At 37.8% G+C, this 18,892-nt stretch overlaps 2 protein-coding genes across 7 annotated transcripts; both read left to right on the top strand.

Annotated features, from left to right (window-relative positions):
- The first annotated feature begins 5,468 nt into the window (after positions 1-5,468).
- On the top strand, positions 5,469-6,487 carry LOC126609173 (F-box protein CPR1-like). Its single transcript, XM_050277164.1, has 3 exons — positions 5,469-5,489; positions 5,801-6,220; positions 6,326-6,487. The coding sequence occupies exons 1-3, from the start codon at positions 5,469-5,471 to the stop codon at positions 6,485-6,487; spliced, it is 603 nt and encodes a 200-aa protein (XP_050133121.1).
- A 4,480-nt stretch (positions 6,488-10,967) lies between these two features.
- LOC126608980 (F-box protein CPR1-like) lies at positions 10,968-14,005 on the top strand. 6 transcript variants are annotated; one of them, XR_007618051.1, is made up of 3 exons: positions 10,968-12,329; positions 12,981-13,055; positions 13,500-14,005. XR_007618051.1 is itself a non-coding variant. In XM_050277001.1 (2 exons), exons 1-2 carry the CDS (start codon positions 11,501-11,503, stop codon positions 12,995-12,997), a joined length of 846 nt encoding a protein of 281 aa, XP_050132958.1. In that variant the 5' UTR covers positions 10,968-11,500; the 3' UTR covers positions 12,998-14,005. The 6 variants fall into 6 exon arrangements, 1 of the variants encoding a protein (XP_050132958.1); XR_007618050.1 differs by having other exon boundaries at positions 12,981-13,198; positions 13,508-14,005; XR_007618047.1 differs by having other exon boundaries at positions 12,981-13,198.
- The last annotated feature ends 4,887 nt before the right edge of the window (positions 14,006-18,892 follow it).

Here is an 18,892-nt window from a genome sequence, read left to right as displayed (position 1 = left end):
CACCAAGCTCCTTTGCGTTTCTAATCCGGCATTCGAAAGTTTGAAGGCCCTTGGTTTTTTTATTTTTTAGGGTAAATTACATAGTAATCCTTCAGGTTTGAAGTCTATTACAACCTCATACAACATCTTTAAAACATTTTACTTTCATACCTCACGTACTATTTTATTTCAAAATAATAACTCCGTTAGATTTTCCATCTGTTGATTCGTTAGATACTGATGTGACTGCCAAATGTGTGCCACGTGGCAAATTTTTTTTTTTTTTTTTTTTTAATTTTAAAAAACCTGAATCTTCTAAATTGAAAAACAATTTAAAAAAAAAACCAAACACAAAAGCTGAAACACACCTCCCCGCAACACCTCAAACCCAGAAACCTTATCCCCCCACGACCCATGCACCTCCCTTCCACCACCTCCTCCTCCTCCTCCTCCTCCTCTCTTCTCCCCCATCTTCATCTTCTTCCCCCTGCAACCCACCAAAAAATAAAAAATAAAAAAAATAACCCCTTCAGTTCATCCTCTCCCCTCCTCCTCCTCCTCATCTTCCTCCTCCTCTCTTCTCCCCCATCTTCATCTTCTTCCTCATGCAACCCACAAAAATAAAATAAAATAAAAAATAAAACCCCTTCAGTTCGTCTTCCCCCCTCCTCCTCCCCTATCTTCTCCCCCATCTTCATCTTCTTCCCCCGACCCCTTACCTGCAACCCAGAAAAAAAAAAAAAAAAAAACCCAGATCTCGTCTACGCTGTCATCGCTGGGTTCGTGAGGTGAAAATGGGAGGAATGAGTGTGGATTTAAGGAGTGGGGTGTGTAGAGGGTGGGGGTGAAGAGGAGAAAGGGCTCGGGGATGGTGGTGGTGGGGTGGGTTTTTGGATGGGAGGGGAGGTGAAGAGAGTGGAGGAGAGGGAGGTGGTTGGAAGGCTTGGGAGGGAGAAGAGGGGTGGGGAAAGGTTGTGGGGGTGGGTTTTGCGTTTCTAAGGTTTTTTTTTTAAATTATTTTTTTTGCCACGTAGCACACATTTGGCAGCCACATCAGCATTTAACAGATCAATGAATGAAAAATCTAACGGAGGTATTATTTTGAAATAAAATAGTACGTGAGGTATGAAAGTGAAATGTTTTAAAGATGTTGTATGGGGTTGTAATAGACCTCAAACCTGAAGGATTACTATGTAATTTACCCTTTTTTTTAAATAAATACAAATAAATTGAAATATTTTTAATAATTATTTTTTAATACCTGTTAGACGACAAAAGTTGGCAACCACGTCAGCATAAATGTGAAACTCACATTTTATCATGCCATTACTTAATGAATCATTTTCTCATTAAGATAACAAACAAATTATTTTTATGATTCGGCTTTTTAGCCAAAATGGTCCCTGAGATTTGTATAACACACCACTTTTGTTCCTGAGATTGTCCAACATCCATTATTTTGGTCATTCCGTTAAAAATTCCGTTAAGTATTATGGAGATCTTGGCTGGAAGTTTGGGTAATTTTCAAAGCTTCGTAACTCAATTGTTTCTTAACCAAATTCGACCCATAATATATCAAAATGAAGATACGAAAGTGTAGAACAAGATTATACCTATTTGGAAGACAAATGGTTGCTGGAGATGGCAAAAAAATAGTCTTAAATGTGACTATTCCACCGGAAAACTGGAAAACTCGTCGGAAACTGGGTAAACTTTAAACGTTCATAACTTCTTCAATACTCAACGAAATTGAGTGATTCAAAAATGAAAATCATACTTCTCAATGAGACAAAAAGAATGGTACCTTTCTTGATGGCTAATTCGCTATGGTTTGGCCGAAAACGGCTCGAAAGTGGCTAACTCAAGACCAAGATAACCACTTTCAAACCATTTGTCGGCAAAACCATGGCAATTTAGCCATTGAAAAATGTACTATTCTCTTTTTCGTGTCGAGAAGTATGATTTTAGTTTTCGAATCACTTGATTTCGTTGAGTATTGAAGAAGTTATGAACGTTTAAAGTTTGCCCAGTTTCCAACGAGTTTTCCAGTTTTCCTGCAGACCAGTCATCTTTCAGGTTATTTTCTGGCCATCTCCAGCAACCATTGGGCTTCCAAATAGGTATAATCTGTGTATTTGTAGTCCTAGTCTTTCTCTTACCGTGGATGGTTTTTGTTGTTGTTTGGGCCCAAAATAACAGTTTGGGCCGAGGGAGGTATCACTTTCGGCCCGGGAAGACGTACGGCGAGAAAGTCATGGGGGCTTCAGCTCATGGGCTTCTAGGCCTAGATCGGTTAAATCAGAGTGCAAGTCGAGTCCTAATACAATAGGGACCCTCGACGAGATCAGTAAAACTAGAAGGCGAATCCGGCTCAGTTAAGGACTAGATTCGTAGTCCTAGCAGAAATAGGACTGATTGAGGTAACGTTAATCCGGAGAAGGAAACCTAGTTCGAATAGGATTAGAACTCGGGCTCGGTGTTCTGCTACTATAAATACAAGACATTCAGCAATGGAAAAGCCTCACAAAAATCAATACAAAATTGCCCTGCGCAAACTCTCACAACTTGAGATCTTTTTCTTTTCCTTTTTCGCTGACACATCTTCCGTTGGCATCAACAGCACTGTGGAAGCAACCGGTGATATCTTAAGTCGGCATAGATAGCTCTGTCACCGTAGAGTCGGTCGGTCTCGCAGTATCTTCCGTTGGCATCAACAGCACTGCGGCGAGAACGGTCGACTGCCTATCCAAGTCTCGGTCGAGAAGGGTTTTCGAATCCTTGTTGGTCGAGGTCATCTCATTAGCCCTCTCGGCGAGGTGAGGTGTTACAGTTATTACATTCGGCACATTGTAAGCCGAATTCGGTTCGTGAACTTTGTAAGAAATAGCAGCCTTGTCTTCAGGCTCGAGAACCCAAGAGGCCGAGACGCGTTCCTTTCTCGGCCGCAATCGCAAGACGCAGAAGTCAGTAGCGCGACCCAACGCAGCATCATCAAATTTACTCCTCGGCCGAGCCTCGGCCGACGAGTTGGCACGCCCCGCAATCACCGAAGGACGTAGTTAGCTTAGAATATATTCGGCCTGCGCGCCACGTAGGCTTTGTAATTTCTAGGGTCAACAGTTGTATAATAATGGGGTTTTTTACCTTTAGTCCTTTAAGAAGATTGACATTTGATAAAAACTTGGTGGTAGATTACATATTAATTATAGTCCCTTGATGTGTCTTTAATTCAAATTAATTAATGTGTTTTTTATTAAATGTCTACCATTAAATATTTAAATTCATTAATATATATTTTTTAATTTATTTTTTTACTAAACTTTTTTTAATTTATTAGTTTTATTTAGCATTCTTCAAACTTGAAAACCTCAATTAAGGTACCTAAATGTTAGTATCAATATGTATTATATTGAATTAATGTACCAAAATTTAGTACCGAATATATGTATCAAAATGTATGCACCGAAATGTATCATATTGGATTAATGTACCTAAATGTGTGTACCAAAATGTATGTACTGAAATATATTATATTGAATTAATATACCTAAATGTTTGTATTGAAATGCATGTACCCAAATGTGTGTACCTAAATGTGTGCACCTAAATGTATGCACCGAAATGTATTATTATGAATTTAATGTACCTAAATGAAGAAGATAAAATACATCGAAATATATTGTATAACAAAAATTTGTTTATCTGATGTTTACAACAAAATATATTACGATGAATGAAATAAAAATTAGAATTATAATGAAATATAATTAATGCATTAAAAATATGAAGAAAAAGAGAAATAATTAAAACATCAAAATATAATTAATAAATAAGGTGATTAATGTGTCAAGGGACTAAAATAAGATTTTGATCTTATGTCACATCCTGGGCTCGACTCCGCAATAGCACGATATTGTCCGCTGTGGGTCGCGACCACCCCCTCACGGTTTTGTTTTTGGGAACTCACATGAGAACTTCCCAATGGGCCACCCATCCTGGGATTGCTCTCGCTTGATCTCGCTTAACTTCAGAGTTCCGATGGAATCGAAAGCCAATGAGCTCCTAAAAGCCCTCGTGCTAGGTAAAGATGCGAATATACATATAAGGTTTATAGGATCCTGACCCCTGGGCGATGTGGAATCTTACAATCCACCCCCCTTAGGGGCCCGATGTCCTCGTCGACCTCACCCTTGGGCGATGTGGGATCTTACAATGCACCCCCTTAAGGGCCCGACGTCCTTGTCGGCACACATCCGGCTAGGGATTGGCTCTGATACCAAACTGACACACCCCGACTCGGGCTCCATAATATCCCATGCTCGACTCTGCAGTAACACTATATTGTCCACTTTGGGCCTCGACCATGCCCTCACAGTTTTGTTTCTGAGAACTCACATGAGAACTTCCCAGTGGGCCACTCATCTTGGGATTGCTCTCACTCAATCTCGCTTAACTTCAGAGTTCCCATGGAATCAAAAGCCAGTAAGCTCCCAAAAGGCCTCGTGCTAGGTAGAGATGAGAATATACATATAAGGCTTACATGATCCTCACCCCTGGGCGATGTGGGATCTTACAATCCACTCCTCTTAGGGGCATGACGTCCTCGTCGGCACACATTCGGGCTGGGATGTGACAATTTGGTATTAGAGCCATTTTAATCCCACTTTGTTTTCTATAACTCAAAAGTCATTACTTTACTATCTGAAATTCAAAATTGGCTTCACTTTGCCCCATGAAACTCAATTTTGATATCAGTTTGCCCTTAAACTTGAAAGTTGTCTCTGTAAAACTCAAAACTCACTTCACATTGCTTTAGATATTTTAATTTCTCATGTGAGTTCAATTTGAGTGAGCCAGGCTAATCAATTTTTTTATCTCCTCCATTATTTTTAAACTTAATATTCTCTTATTGTTAATGTAAATACATAATGGAGATTTATAATTAATTTTATTGCACATGTTACGTAGTCATATTGGGTGTTGGTCCCACATGTTTAGGAGAAGACCTATGAGGGCGTTTGTTGCGCCGGACTATCTCAGAATGGACTAGCTTTAAGGACTAAGCTAGACTGGCTTAGACTAGACTAAGCTGGACTAACTTAGTGAAGCATTTGGTGCAGTGTTGGACTAAGAAGCTGGATAATAACAAATTCTAATATTATATTATTTAATATATAAATTATTAATATTTTATTATGATCTAGGTGACCGGAGATGACAAGGAGTCTATTGGGAGTGGTTGTTGAGCATGATGAGGAAGAGAGAGGATAGTGTTAGCTAGTCCCATGGTTATTGGGGGGTCTCGCTAAGACCTTTTAGTAAAGGGTTTTGTCCATGCTAGTCCCCTTTAGTCTCATTAATGTTAGTCCCAGCATGGAACAAACACAATATTGGACTAACAGCTAGTCCAGTCCAGTCAGTCCAATCCCACTTAGTGAGGGCAAACAAACGCCCCTATAAGTTTTAAAGAGTCCACAAGTCAAAGTAAAATGAATTTTGAGTTTCAGGAAGTAAAGTTATGACTTTTAAATTACAGGTGACAAACTGAGATTAAAATGAAGGGTAATACTTAGGAAACCAAATTTTTATACCAAATTTGTAAACAAAATGATGTATCACCAATAAAAAAACAAACAGATTAACTGACACTTAATTAATAATCCAATAATTTATCACCACATCATTTGATTTATAAATTTAATTTAAAAATTTGGTCTCTGTTGCTTTATTCTAAAATGACATTTCAAAGATGGATGTTAAATTATTTTAGAATAATGCAAGATTTTAACATCCATCTTCAGATTTTAACATCCATTTTCAGGTTTGGTCCCTCCCAACCTTTGAGCAACAGCAACCATCATCAGATTTGAGGACGCACACTTACTTTGGATTCGGGTACGATTCAGCTAACGATGACTATAAAATTTTGGGAATTGCTGAGTTTTTTACTTGGAATAATGTTTCTGTGAGTTGTGAAGTCAGTGTTTATAGCCTAAAATCCAACTCATGGAAAAGGATCCAAAACTTGCCTTGCAATGGTTTTGCTATGCATAATAGTGAGATTGTGTTTTGGAACGGTGCTTTGAGTTGGTTGATGCGAGGCAAATTAGATAACAATCAATGCATAATTCTAACTCTTGATCTTGCCAGTGAGAAGTATCAGGAGTTTGACACCCCAGTGCATGAGAATGGCACTTGTGTGATCGATTTGGAGGTTTTAGGTGGGTCTCTATGTATTCCTGTAAATGATTGGTGGTGTAGACATTACGTTTGGATTATGAAGGAATATGGAGTGGTAGAATCTTGGACCCTGCTTTATTCTATTGGGCAGGACAATATGCCTTAGTTGTTTGAATATTGCAGACCTTTGGGGTTCTCAAAGAACGGTGCAATGGTTCTTTTGAAGAAAGACGATGAAGCGCTTGTTTGGTTTGATTTAGAGGGGAAAAATGTCAACCAAGTCGAATTGGTGGTCTGCCACTTACCTTTGAAGCATCCATTTGCGTAGGGAGCCCTTCTCTTCTTGATGGTGATCCCGTGATTGTTGGGAGGCCGCAGTAAGTCCCTTCTACCTCTAATAACAGGAAACTTTCAAGCAACACTGAACAACTACCGAAGTAGGGCATCACCATTTGGTAGGCCTTGACCGAACTGGGTCGATCCATTCGGTGGACTCCAGCCGAACTAAGTATATATCGTTCGGTAAACTCTAGTCGAACTAAGTCTATATTGTTCTCTCACGTTGTGGTAGTAATCTGATCTGAGAATTTGGTAAACTTCCGCTTTCTACATTGCTGTTTTAGGGCTAGTTAGAAACATGGAAGGACAAGAAAAGTATTCTCCAGTCAAAATTCGATCGGAGTTATACACTTCAGAATTGTTCCCATTCATGAACATAATCATGGTGTGCTTCAGGCAATGTCTCACATAATCAGACGGTCCGTAGGAGCGAACTAAAGAGCCATGGAATCCTCGTTCAAGAGGTATTTCCGTTTGTAATGCTTCAAGCATAGGTATTCGAATAAAGATTATGGCAGATGCTTATTCAACTATTCCATGCCATTGTTGGCTTCAATGGTTTCTTAGCTTCTTGATAATCAAGTGGAGATTCACGTCTTGTACCCCACTTAAAGTGGTTTCTATTAGAAACATCCAAATAAGGAAAATCGAACTTGTGACGGTTCGACAATCCACTAAATTGGAGGAAACAAGATTGTGATTGGTGCTATGGGAATGAATCATCCATAAGCATCAAAGTTAGAACATTCAAGTTCTAAGACATGGTTTTCATGAAAAACGTCGGGTTTTCATGGGTGTATTGTTTAACTTTGGGTTTCAAAGGCACTAAATTTGAAACTCCAGGTTCAATTTAGTTTATGAACATTTAGTTCATAAAAGAGAGGTTCATGTAAGAACACATAATACAATATGCTGATTTAAGTGTAGTGGATTTGAATTGCTTCAGGAACTCAAGTGTGAGTGCTTCGGGACTACGAAAGTGAGCGAACGGTTCAAAGAAAAGAAATAATTTATTGAATCGTTAGTTGCCAAAAAATGGACTTTAGGCCAATAATTTTGGATTAACTATCAGATTAATGGACTGCTAGTCAATTTAATTAATTCAATAGATCGTAACCATCCATATTTGATCGTAAAAGCAAAATAATAACGTTCGAGTTAATATTAGCTTGAAATTTTTTGCTTCGAGCCAAGCGATAATAAAATCATAGCTTGATAAGCGTTAACCAATAACATCCCAAAAATTATAGAAGTATGGTTATGAAGCGGGAATGCCAAAAAACAGGGCATTGGGTTCGAAAAAAATGCAGCCCAATTCGGTGGGCTGGTTGTCGTGTGCAAGGCAAGGCCTTGAAGGGCTTAGTGGGCCTCGAGGTAGGCTGCCAAGGCAGCCCATGTATGGCTACAGGCCACGGGCAGAGATATGGGAAGGAACCTCGCAGCCCAAGCTGCTAGTTTTTTAGGTTAAAATAGTGTTGGGGGGGGGTCATGGGCCTAGCACGAGGGCTGGCTTCGATTTGGGCCATGGAAAAGCAAGCCCAGCAACACAGAGGTTGCAGGTGAGTGGGGCGAGGCATGGTGGAACCCAACAAGCGAAATAAACTTGTTGCATATGGGCCGTGGCATGCGGGACAGAGCCCAGCAACTCAAATGTTGCTGGTTTGGGCCAAAGGGCACAGAGCAAAGCCCAACAAAGGCTGCAGGCCGTGCTGAAGTAGGTTGGAGGGATTGCAAGCCCACAATAAACCCTACTAGGCCGAGGCCTAATGTTCGTGCACATGTAGCAAGCAAGAGGGCTGCTGCCGTGATGGTCCATGACGTCAAACAATGTCGTCCCAAGGTGGTAGCGTGGCTGCAAGCCAGCTAACTCGACTTGGTGCTAGTGGCAGCACGGCCCGGCCACGCAAAAAAAAAAAAACCCATATTTTTTTCAATTCTAGGGTTGAAAACCCTAATTGCTTCAAAATTAATTTCAATGCTTTGACTCACAAATTCCACATAGCATAATTGTGTATTGCATGAACAAGTATATATATATATTGACAAAATATATAATTGGAAGGAAAATATAAATATAGGGAGTTCATGCATCATGAGGAATGTTTTTATGCTTCAAGGTTTTTTCAAATATCTTAATTTATTATAAAGGAACCTAATTGGTAGAAAACAACTAAGCTTTTGAATTTGTAGAATATCCTTCTCGGAAATCTGGAAGTGCATCTCCAATATGTTGTATCACGTTCAACACAGAAAAAATAAATTGAATCAATAACATGTAGACCAATTTAATAAAATAATAAATTAATCATAAAAAAAATGATTAAAACGTAATACTCCCCTAATTGAAAAGCAAACTCTCTTTAGCGCAACGTCAAGAGCGTGATGATAACATGTTGTAAACAAAATTTATTGAAGGATTATGGAGGCCATAGAGAGAGAGGTGCGGCAATAGTAGAGAGAAAGAGAGAGATGTGTAATTGTGAGGTTTGTTCTATTCCACCCAATAGTGCTTTTATTTATAGTTGTATTGAAGGTAAATTCTTTACCCAAATAGGATTACAACTCTAATAGGATAATATCTAGTCTAAGAGATATGGTAGAATCTCATAAGGACATCCTATATATGTTAGGATTTACACAATTACATTCATAATCTAATAGGACTGAACATAAACAATTATGTATTTTTTTAAGGGTAAAAGACTGTTTACTACCCTCATGTTTCGTGGTTTTCAACATTTAGTACATCATGTTTTTTTCGTCTCAGAGTCATACCTAAAGTGTAAATTTTGGGACAGTCTCATACATCTGTTAGTCAAACTGTTAAGTTTTTCGTTAACTGTGACGTGGCGCACTGACTGGGCGCCACGTGTCATCCACGTTTTTTTTTTCTTTTCTTTTCTTTTCTTCTTCCTTCTTCCTTCTTCTTCTTCTTCTTCTTCCGACTGTAACTTTCTTTTTTTTTTTTTTTTTTTCTTCTTCCTTCTCCTTCCTACTTCCTTCCTACTTCCTTCCCTTTCTTCCCCTTCTTCCTTCTTCTTCCTTCTCATTCTCCTTCTTCTTCCCGAATCTGGGGAAGCTTTTTTTTTTTTTTTCTCTTCTTCTTCTTCTTCTTCTTCTTCTTCTTCCTCCGAATCTGCCCAGATTCAGTTTTTTTTTTTTTTTTCTTCCTCCTTCTCCTTCTTCCTTCCCCTTCTTTGTTCTTCTTCTTCTTCCTCCGAATTTGGGGGAAGATGAAAGTGTTTTTTTTTTTTTTTTTTGAGGAAGAAGAAGAAGAAGGAGGATGAAGAAGGGGAAGGAAGAGGAGAAGGAGGAAGAAAAAATTGCAGTCGGAGGAAGAAGAAGAAGAAGAAGGAAGAAGGAGGAAGAAGAAGAAAGAAAGAAAAAAAAAAAAAAACAAACTTCCCCAGATTTTGGAGGAAGAAGAAGAAGAAGAAGAAGAAGGAGAAGGAAGAAGAATGAAGGAGGGGAAGGAAGAAGGAGGAAGAAGAAGAAAGAACAAAAAAAAAAAACAAACTTACCCAGATTTCGGAGGAAGAAGAAGGAGAATGAGAAGGAAGAAGAAGGAAGAAGGGGAATAAAGGGAAAGGAAGGAGTAAGGACGGAAGAAGTATATGGAATAAGAAAAAAAAAAAAAAAAAGAAAAAAAAAAAGTTGCAGTCGGAGGAAGAAGAAGAAGAAGAAGGAAGAAGAAAAGAAAAGAAAGAAAAAAGAAAAAAGAAAAAAAAAAAAAAACGTTGATGACACGTGGCGCCCAGTCAGTACGCCACGTCATAGTTAACGAAAAACTTAACAGTTTGACTAACGGATGTATGAGACTGTCCCAAAATTTACACTTTAGGTATGACTCTGAGACGAAAAAAACTTAATGTACTAAATGTTGAAAACCACGAAACATTAGGGTAGTAAACAGTCTTTTACCATTTTTTTAAATATAAGTAGACATTTATTTATATCTTATATAATAAATTTAATTAAAATTAAAAAAAAACTGTCTAGGCTCGATCTAGAAACCTAAGGCCTAGACGCTTAAGCATTAGATCTCTGCCCATCACCCGACTAGTTCCTTTTAGAACCTTGATTGTCACTTTTCTCTAAATTTTAGCTTAAGAGTTCATATATAGCTAGTCGATTAGAGATGCTCTACCGTTAACATTGCAATTTTTAGTGACAACCTCTTATTTCGCAATTGTTGCCATACCCGAGGGGATATGCAATAACCCTTCATCATTTATTTTTAGTTTAGCAAACAGATATTCATGCTCTCTTATTAATTTTGACTATCAAATTAAATAAATTATATGTAAAACAAACAAAAAGAAATTGGAATATAAGAAAATTAAAAAGGAGTGTGTCTATTATTTTTTCTAAAGTATAATCATCATTTAGTTAATAATATTTTCCTTCATTTGTAAAATAGAAATCCTAAAATTAATTCTAGTCAAATGTGAATTTAAACTAGTATCTGCTACCCATTGAAGTTGAAAGTGAGTAATGTTTGACCCTCCTCTTGCTCTGTTGTTCTCCCAAAAGAGGGATCTAACCCTAAACCCAGATTCCATAGCTGATTTCTTCGGATTGTTGGTCCTCCTTCGAACTTTTCAAGTTTCGCCTTCTTCGCCAAACAGGGAAGAAGAACCCTGAAGCCGAATTCCACAGATGAGCTCAAAACCCAAAACCCAAAACCCAGAAGAAGAAAACCATGTCAGAGTCAGACTTCCCACCGGAGATACTGTTCGACATCCTTTCTCGCCTTCCGCCCAAGGATTTGATTTGAATCCTCTGCGTTTCCAAATCTTGGTATGCCATCATCCACGACCATCACTTCATCAAAGCTCATCTCCAACGCTCCATCCAAACCAATTCTGCTCGCACCCTTTTACTCCGATCAAATTCCGCTCTTTGGTCAGATTTCTATTCGCTGTCATTCAACGGCGACGAAGCGTTCGGGACACTTGTGCCAATTGAGCGGCCCTTGAAAGGCCCTGGCGACTACCTTGAGATGTTGGGCTGCTCGGTTAATGGTGTGGTTTGTATTCACGACTGTGAATGTACAGATGTTTGTCTGTGGAACACGTCAATTCAAAAGTTGAAGAAGATTCCCCTTCCAACGTTGGAGCATCAGCCACCATCATATTCCAACAGGTACACTCTCTTCGGGTTCGGGTATGATTCAGCTAATGATGACTTTAAAGTTTTGCGAATTACGCAGTTTGAGAACAGAAAGAGAGAGTCTGTGGATTCCCAAGTCGGCGTTTATAGTCTAAAATCTAACTCATGGAAAAAGATCCAGAGCTTGCCTTGCCATGGGTTTTCTGTTCATAGGCGTGAGATTGTTTTTACCAACGGTGCTCTGTGTTGGCTGATGCGGAAAGATAACAGTCGATGCATAATTCTAATCCTTGATCTTGCCAATGAGAATTATCGGGAGTTTCACACCCCAGTGGACGAGGATGACAATTCTCTTATGAATTTGGTGGTTTTAAGGGGCTCTCTCTGTGTTTTTGTTAATAATAGGAGCAGTAGACATGAAGTTTGGATTATGCACGAGTACGGAACGTCTGACTCTTGGACCTTGCTCTATTCAATTGGTGTGGAAACTGGCCCGGAAACTGTGCCTTGGTGGTTTGATCATTGTGAACCTTTGCGGTTCTCAAAGAACGGTGAAATGGTTCTCTTGAAGAAAGGTGAGGGTGCGCTTGTTTGGTTTGATTTAGAGCAGAAAAATAGTAACCAAGTCTACAGTGGTGGTCTGCCACGTCTCTTTAAAGCAACCATTTGCTTAGGGACCCTTTCTCTTCTTGATGGTGACTCCGTCGTGAGCGAAGAAGGTGGGTTTAACTAAAATGAATCATGCCCTCAAAAATATCTTGTTTCTCTACTGTAAGTTGGAACCTTATGAGTAGCTAATGTCATGCTTCAATTTCCTGCATCTAATGGCTCATGTTCATGGGTTGTTCTGTTTGTCTTCTTGATTGATAAATCGTTTTGCAATATATACACGAAGCCAATGATTTCTGGGGCTTAATTGCAAGAAATAATCTTACCATTGCATCCTGATCCTGTTTTGATCTCGGTTCAGATTTTCGTTTGGGAGATGCATCCTTATCTTTCTTTGTTTGAGTATTCGTCTACTGTGATCATTGGAGTTTGTATATATAAAAGAAGGAGCTACATGGCAAAAATGGATAGAAATAAAGCAACCTCAAAAGCTGTAAAATGATTGCTCAAAGGCTAAATTTTTTGTTAATTAGATATAGCTATATACTTGAATGCTTTTCTCGTTTGATTATGATTACAAATATCTTTGTTCAACCTCTACTTCTTGATTCAACAGATTAAAAGGACGAAAAAAGAACTATAATCCTTGATTCAAACTGAGCGTACGAGCATTCTTGTTTGATATCTAATCCTTGTTTCCATTTAGCTTCTTGCAAGCTTGTTGGGTTTTTGGTATCTCATAGCAGTTTGTGTTTCTGCAGGTACTTGGGTTGGATGATAACGCTGCTGCTCTTTTGCTTTACTCTTTGTTTCCAAGGCAATGTCGACTTCCTGGAGTATGTCTTGGACTCTTGGCGCCAACTGATTTGGATACATATTGTTTTTTTTTTTTCTGACTTTCATGTGAATGAATGTTCGTGGCAAAAGTACGTGCGGAAGTTATAGCCTGCAATGAACATGCATAGTGAAGAAATGCTAGGTATGCAAAAGAGTATGAGGCTGTTTAGAACGGCCAAAATGAAACCAAATTTCACAAATTGTATGTCCTTTGCTGTTCCGATCGCTTTTGTTTCAATTACTGGTTGATTTATGCTGCAATCAGTTAAAAAATTTGAGCAGGATTACGAATAACTAAATGTGAATTATTACAGATTGCTTTTTTGGGATCCATAAGCCAAAAAGTGCTGAAATTGTTCATCCATATCAGCACTGTTTGAAAGTTGTGGATTTTGTTTGCATTGTTTTCTCTCTGACCTGATTTCATTTTCATGAATTCCAAGTTGACCAGACTTCCAAGTTGCGCACAACGAATAAGCATGAAATTGAAGTACGAGTATGGCCGAAACTGAGGGTTATGCCATGGGACAAACAAGGGACTCGCATATTTTGTGCCCGAACCGGAACAAGATGCTACGCTACTGGTGGCAGAGTCAACGGAAAACTTCGAATTTTACCTCAAATCCGATTCAAATTTAACGAAAATCAACGCCGATCTTGAGGGAACTTGCCTCACCTGAGGTAGAAGGGGACGCACTTGTGGTGATTGCAGCTTTGCAAATAGAAAGCGAGCAGGAATCTTCGCAATTTGGGAATGTCAACAAACAAGGTAGCCCATAGGTTGACTCGACTGAGTTTAACGCTGGAAAATTCTGTAACTCGGTTTAAGGAATCCTTGATTCTCTCTTTGAGGATAGCACTTAAGTCATTTTATTCTAGTGCGGACGTTCTTTTCCCCTTAGTCCGGATGTAAATCTCTGACAAGATTTTTATCGAGATCCATTTTATACACACTATCTTCAATAGTTGCATTATATATCAATGTTGTAGCTTTCTACAAAAACATGCAAAATTTACCAAGAAGACAAGTAAACATGAAAAAGAGAGTATGTTGAAACAGGAAGTAACGCCGGTCCTCATTGAAATCGCCAATGTTGACCAGCCGAGTTGCTTTGCTTGGTTGTTGGCCCAAACTAAAACAGAGAGAGCTTATTCCCTGAAACCCAGGCTCCATATCCGTAGCTGATTTCTTCAGAAGAAAAATGTCAGACCTCCCACCGGAGATACTGTTCGACATCCTTTCACGCTTTCACCGCTTCCGTCCAAGGACTTGCTTCGGTTCCTCTGCATTTCTTTAGTTTGGGTCGCTTCATCAAAGCTCATCTTCAACGCTCCATCCAAACCAATTCCGGTTGCACCATTTTACTCAAGTCACGCAACGCTCCTCCGTCAGATTTCTTTTCATCGCCTTTTGACGACAGTGAAACGTTCGGGACAGCCGTGAAAATTGAGCAGCCCTTGAAATGCCCTGACGACTCCACTACAAGACTGGGCTGCTCAACGAATGGTGTTGTTTGCATTTGCAACTACGAGACAATGTTTATAGCCTAAAATCCAACTTATGGAAAAGGATCCAAAGCTTGCCTTGCAGTGGATGCTGCCTTCAACGTTACTGCACTCTACTCACATCAGCAAAGCATCAAAAGATTGAAGTCAAGCATATCTGATTCCAAGACAACCTTGCCTACCTATTCACAAAGTCACTGCTGATGCAGTTTGTGATAGGTTCCTGTTTTCAGGTAAAACTGGATTTGTACACTATAATTATAGGTACGCTAAATTTGACTTACAGCTCCAATTACCACCACAAACAGTGATCACACTGTTTTTCTCCTCTCAATTGTTCGTTTAGTGTTTTATTTATATTTTATCTACATGTGGATGCCATTTGAAGCATTGTGGAAAGAAAGGGCTGTTTTCCTTGCACTGTCTTCTACTTATTACTAGATCTTTCTGGTTATTACTGTTATTTCCACCTGTTGTTGACACAATATCTTGCGTATCAAATTTTCAATTTTTACAAATGTAGGATATCGGCAGTAGAGTTGAGCCAAAAGGATAAAGGGGTAAGTTTCAATAGAGGAAGTTGGATGTTATTTCTAGCCTTTGGGATGAAGTGATAGTTACTATTTGTTGAATACTATTTGTTGAAGTTAGTTGCAGTTGGTGGTCACTTGTCATGCAATGTTGTGTTCGTTTTTTAGATAATGGGAACAGGATTTTGTGTTGGTGTTGTGAATGTTGTATGCATTCAGATCCTCTAAGTTCCAAATGTAGTCATTGTGTCCTTTTTGGTTGGGAGGAAAAACAACACCACAAAGCAGGAAGGTGCAAGTAGTTGGAGTTTTTGCTTTAAACTTTCTGTAAACCAAATGCATGTTCGTGCTGCACGGTACAGCTGACCTACTACAAGAAGAGCTTTTTTACGGATGGGCTAAGATCCTCTCCTTCCAACAAACGACTTGATTGTTGCCTAGCTTGCCACAGGGAACAAAGGTCTAAGGTTGTTGCGAGTTGCGACGGCTAGCATCCATTGTATTCGTCAAAAATGTTATAGAGATTATAAGAGGAGGAGATTTGGGAGTGACAAAGAGGCATTCTTGTGGATTTTTTGAAAACTCAAAGTTTGTCCTGGTTTCTTCTCTTTATTGTAATTTTGGTTGAAATAGAATTCACAACTATAAATCTATTTCGTCTAGTTGCTTTCAGTTTCTGCTTTATTGGAGGAGGTTGGTTCCTATTTCTTATAATGTGCCCTGGATGATATACACACACACACATATATAATGCCCCTTGACTTTGTACACCTCATTATATTACAATTAATATTAATATTTTTATAGTTTTGACATTAATTGTTTGATATTTTATGAGATTTATAATCCTATAAAATTAAAATCCCCCATTATAATACTATTAGAAACGGTTACAATAAAAAAATTCAAACATTTTGATTGAATAAATGGATAAAAACTATGCAAAAATAAGAAATAATAAATGGCAAAAGAATGTATCCATAGTGTTAAAAAAATTGGTACATTTTACAAAAAATTGGTACATTTCACTTATAATAAAGTGGTACATTAATAAATAAGAATAGGTACATTATAAATAAATTAGGGTATAGATAAAAGATTAAAAAATTATGAGTACAAATGAATTTCCTTTTAAATATAGGTGCTAAAAGAAATTAATACATGAATACAAAATAAAACTAAAAAGAAAATACTACAAACTTAAAAAAATGTTGCAAATTAAAAGTGGGTACAAACTAAAAATATAAATATATGATACAAAGTTTAGGCATAAAACATAAATATACTATATGTAATTTTTCTATATTTGATTAAATATACAATGTCACATGACGGTATACACATGAGCATAAACACAAATAAAATTTTAAAAAATATAGGCACAAAAAGAAACTAATATATGGGTACAAATTAAAAATGAAAAAAAAAATTGGTACACACTAAAAATAAAAATAAATGATAAAAAAATTTAGCCATAAATATAAATGTACTAATTGTAACATTTTTAACACTAAAGGAATATATTTAAAAATAAAAATATTTTATTATTCAAATAATTAATGATGTTATTAATACCCAAGGACCTTGATCAAAAATTGAAAATGAATAGGATTTTAATCAATGGAGTAGCAAAAAGAAGGATGTAAACCTAATAACTTTGGATGCGGTCCTTAATTATGAATATTCTTTGATTGAAACCTTGTTGATTTTTAATTTTTGATCGAGGTCCCTGAAATTAATGTGCTAATTTATTTCTATGTACATTACTATATTTTTTAAATTAAAAATTAGAAATTTTAGTTGTTTATATAAATGAGATTTTAAATAAAAAGCCATAATTTGTGGGATCAAAAATATTAAAATATAAATATACTATTGTGTGTGTGTGTGTATAAACATGGGTACATTCGTCAAAATCACCAAAAAAAAAAAGATATTAGGCTTAATAACATTAGTAAATTTCTTCGATTAAACTTGACATTGATGCATTTTAAAATCAAAGAAAAAAGAATGTACCCAAACAAGGTCATCTCTCAAAGTAAGACTTTTGTTGAAGTGTACACATCTTTGGTCTCTCGGTTTCAAGGGTCACCAAACAAGGTCATCATTATCTCAAGGTGTAAAACAGCTATCTTGCCTTTATTTAAGGGAGTTGACGTGATTAGCTTCATAACCAAGTGTTTGGTGTAATCTTCTTGCTTTAAGGATTGGATTAAGCCTAGGTTTATTCGGTCACTAGGGTTTCCCAATTGGTTACTTGTAGCCATCTCTCTCTCCTTTCTTCTCTCATATATACTTGGTCTCTTGTACATTGAAACATATGAAATATATTACAATTTAAATCAAAAAATCAATATGGTGTCAGAGCAAGTTCTTTTGTAACATGTCCCTGCCTATTCTTTTCTTCAAAGCATGAACTATGGCTGAAGAAAGTTCTATGAATCTTGAGGTTGAAACTTCATAAGGTATTTCCTCAAATTTTTCAGATGTTTAGGTTAACACCTATCAACGTTTATGTTCATTTTTATTGAACTAATTCAATCGTGCCTTGGTCTCGAGCTGTTTCATTAGCTCTCGGTGGCAAAGGAAAATTAGGATTTGTCAATGGAAGTGTGGATGTTCCAGACAGTTCTTCCCCCACATATGATTCATGGCTTTGGAAGGACCACATTGTCATGTCTCTGCTGCTCACATCATAGAGAAACATGTTGCCGAGATTTTCAGTTACTCCAATTCCTCACAAGACCTGAAGAAGGCATTGAAGGATATGTATGGAAATCAAAATAACTATGCTCGAGTGTTCCAACTGAAGAAAGACAATGCTAGTATTCAGCAAGAGGGGAAAGCTTTTTTTCAACATCTTGGGAGTCTCAAAACCATGTGGAATGAGTTGGATGTATACCTTCCACATACCACAGATCCTATCATTCTTCTAAAACAAGCTGAGGAAGACAGAATTTACTAGCTGTTAGAGAGTTTGAGCTCTGAGTATAAAGGTCTAAGGAGTCACATCCTGATGAGTCAAGAGTTGCCCCATTTTCAACAATGTTTGTGCTGTTATTCAACGAGAAGAAGTAAGGAAGAAAGTGATGAATGCTGAATACGGTCCAAGATTGACGGAGACTCAAGCATATGCCTCAAATTATAAGCACTCAGAGGTCAAGGTATACAATGGCATAAACACACACCTAAAGTGCAAATATTGCGATGTTGTTGGGTATGTGGAAGAGAAGTGTTGGGAACTCTATCTTGAACTCAAGCCTAAGTTTACAAAAGATGGGAAAATGATACCAAGGTCGTCACAACAATCTCACTTCTAGGCACAATTTTGCTACTGCTTATCCTTCTCCTACCATGCCACAAGGATCCGTAGAGTTCACGACAAATCCATTGACCCTTATCAATGAGTTTGCAGCTTACCTGCAAGGTAAGGGACATGGGGGAGCTTCATATGGTCAAAGTAATCAAGGGAGCAACCACACAGCTATGTTGGGACAGTTTGCCAGTTTTCTTGCTGGAAATGAGAAAGTACCACATGATGAGGCACACGGTATTCTCGAAGCATTCTCTACTGCCCTATTAGCTAGTGTTGAAAATGATTGTTGAATAATTGATTCAAGTGCCATTGATCACATGACAAACAAAGTCACAAATTTGCATAATTTTAAATATTTTCCAAGTCCTTCTCATGTGTCAGTTGCAAATGGAAAGAATGTCCTAGTTTTAGGCAAAGGAGAGATCAACCTGCTTTCACACAAAGCACCTTCCACTACCTTATATGTACCATATTTTCCTTTTCA

This window comes from Malus sylvestris, chromosome 16, assembly GCF_916048215.2.
Source record: "Malus sylvestris chromosome 16, drMalSylv7.2, whole genome shotgun sequence".
In the NCBI taxonomy this organism is placed as follows: Eukaryota; Viridiplantae; Streptophyta; class Magnoliopsida; order Rosales; family Rosaceae; genus Malus; species Malus sylvestris.
The sequence above is the reverse complement of the archived record's forward strand: the minus strand, read 5'-3'. Positions and strand labels throughout refer to the sequence as shown.

Coding starts and splice junctions, on each gene's coding strand:
- LOC126608980 (XM_050277001.1), top strand. CDS start 11,501: ATGTTGGGCTGCTCGGTTAATGGTGTGGTTTGTATTCACGACTGTGAA.
- LOC126609173 (XM_050277164.1), top strand. CDS start 5,469: ATGAATTTTGAGTTTCAGGAA. Junction 5,490..5,800: donor TGAATTTTGAGTTTCAGGAA/GTAAAGTTATGA, acceptor ATCCATTTTCAG/GTTTGGTCCCTCCCAACCTT. Junction 6,221..6,325: donor GTGGGTCTCTATGTATTCCT/GTAAATGATTGG, acceptor AATATGCCTTAG/TTGTTTGAATATTGCAGACC.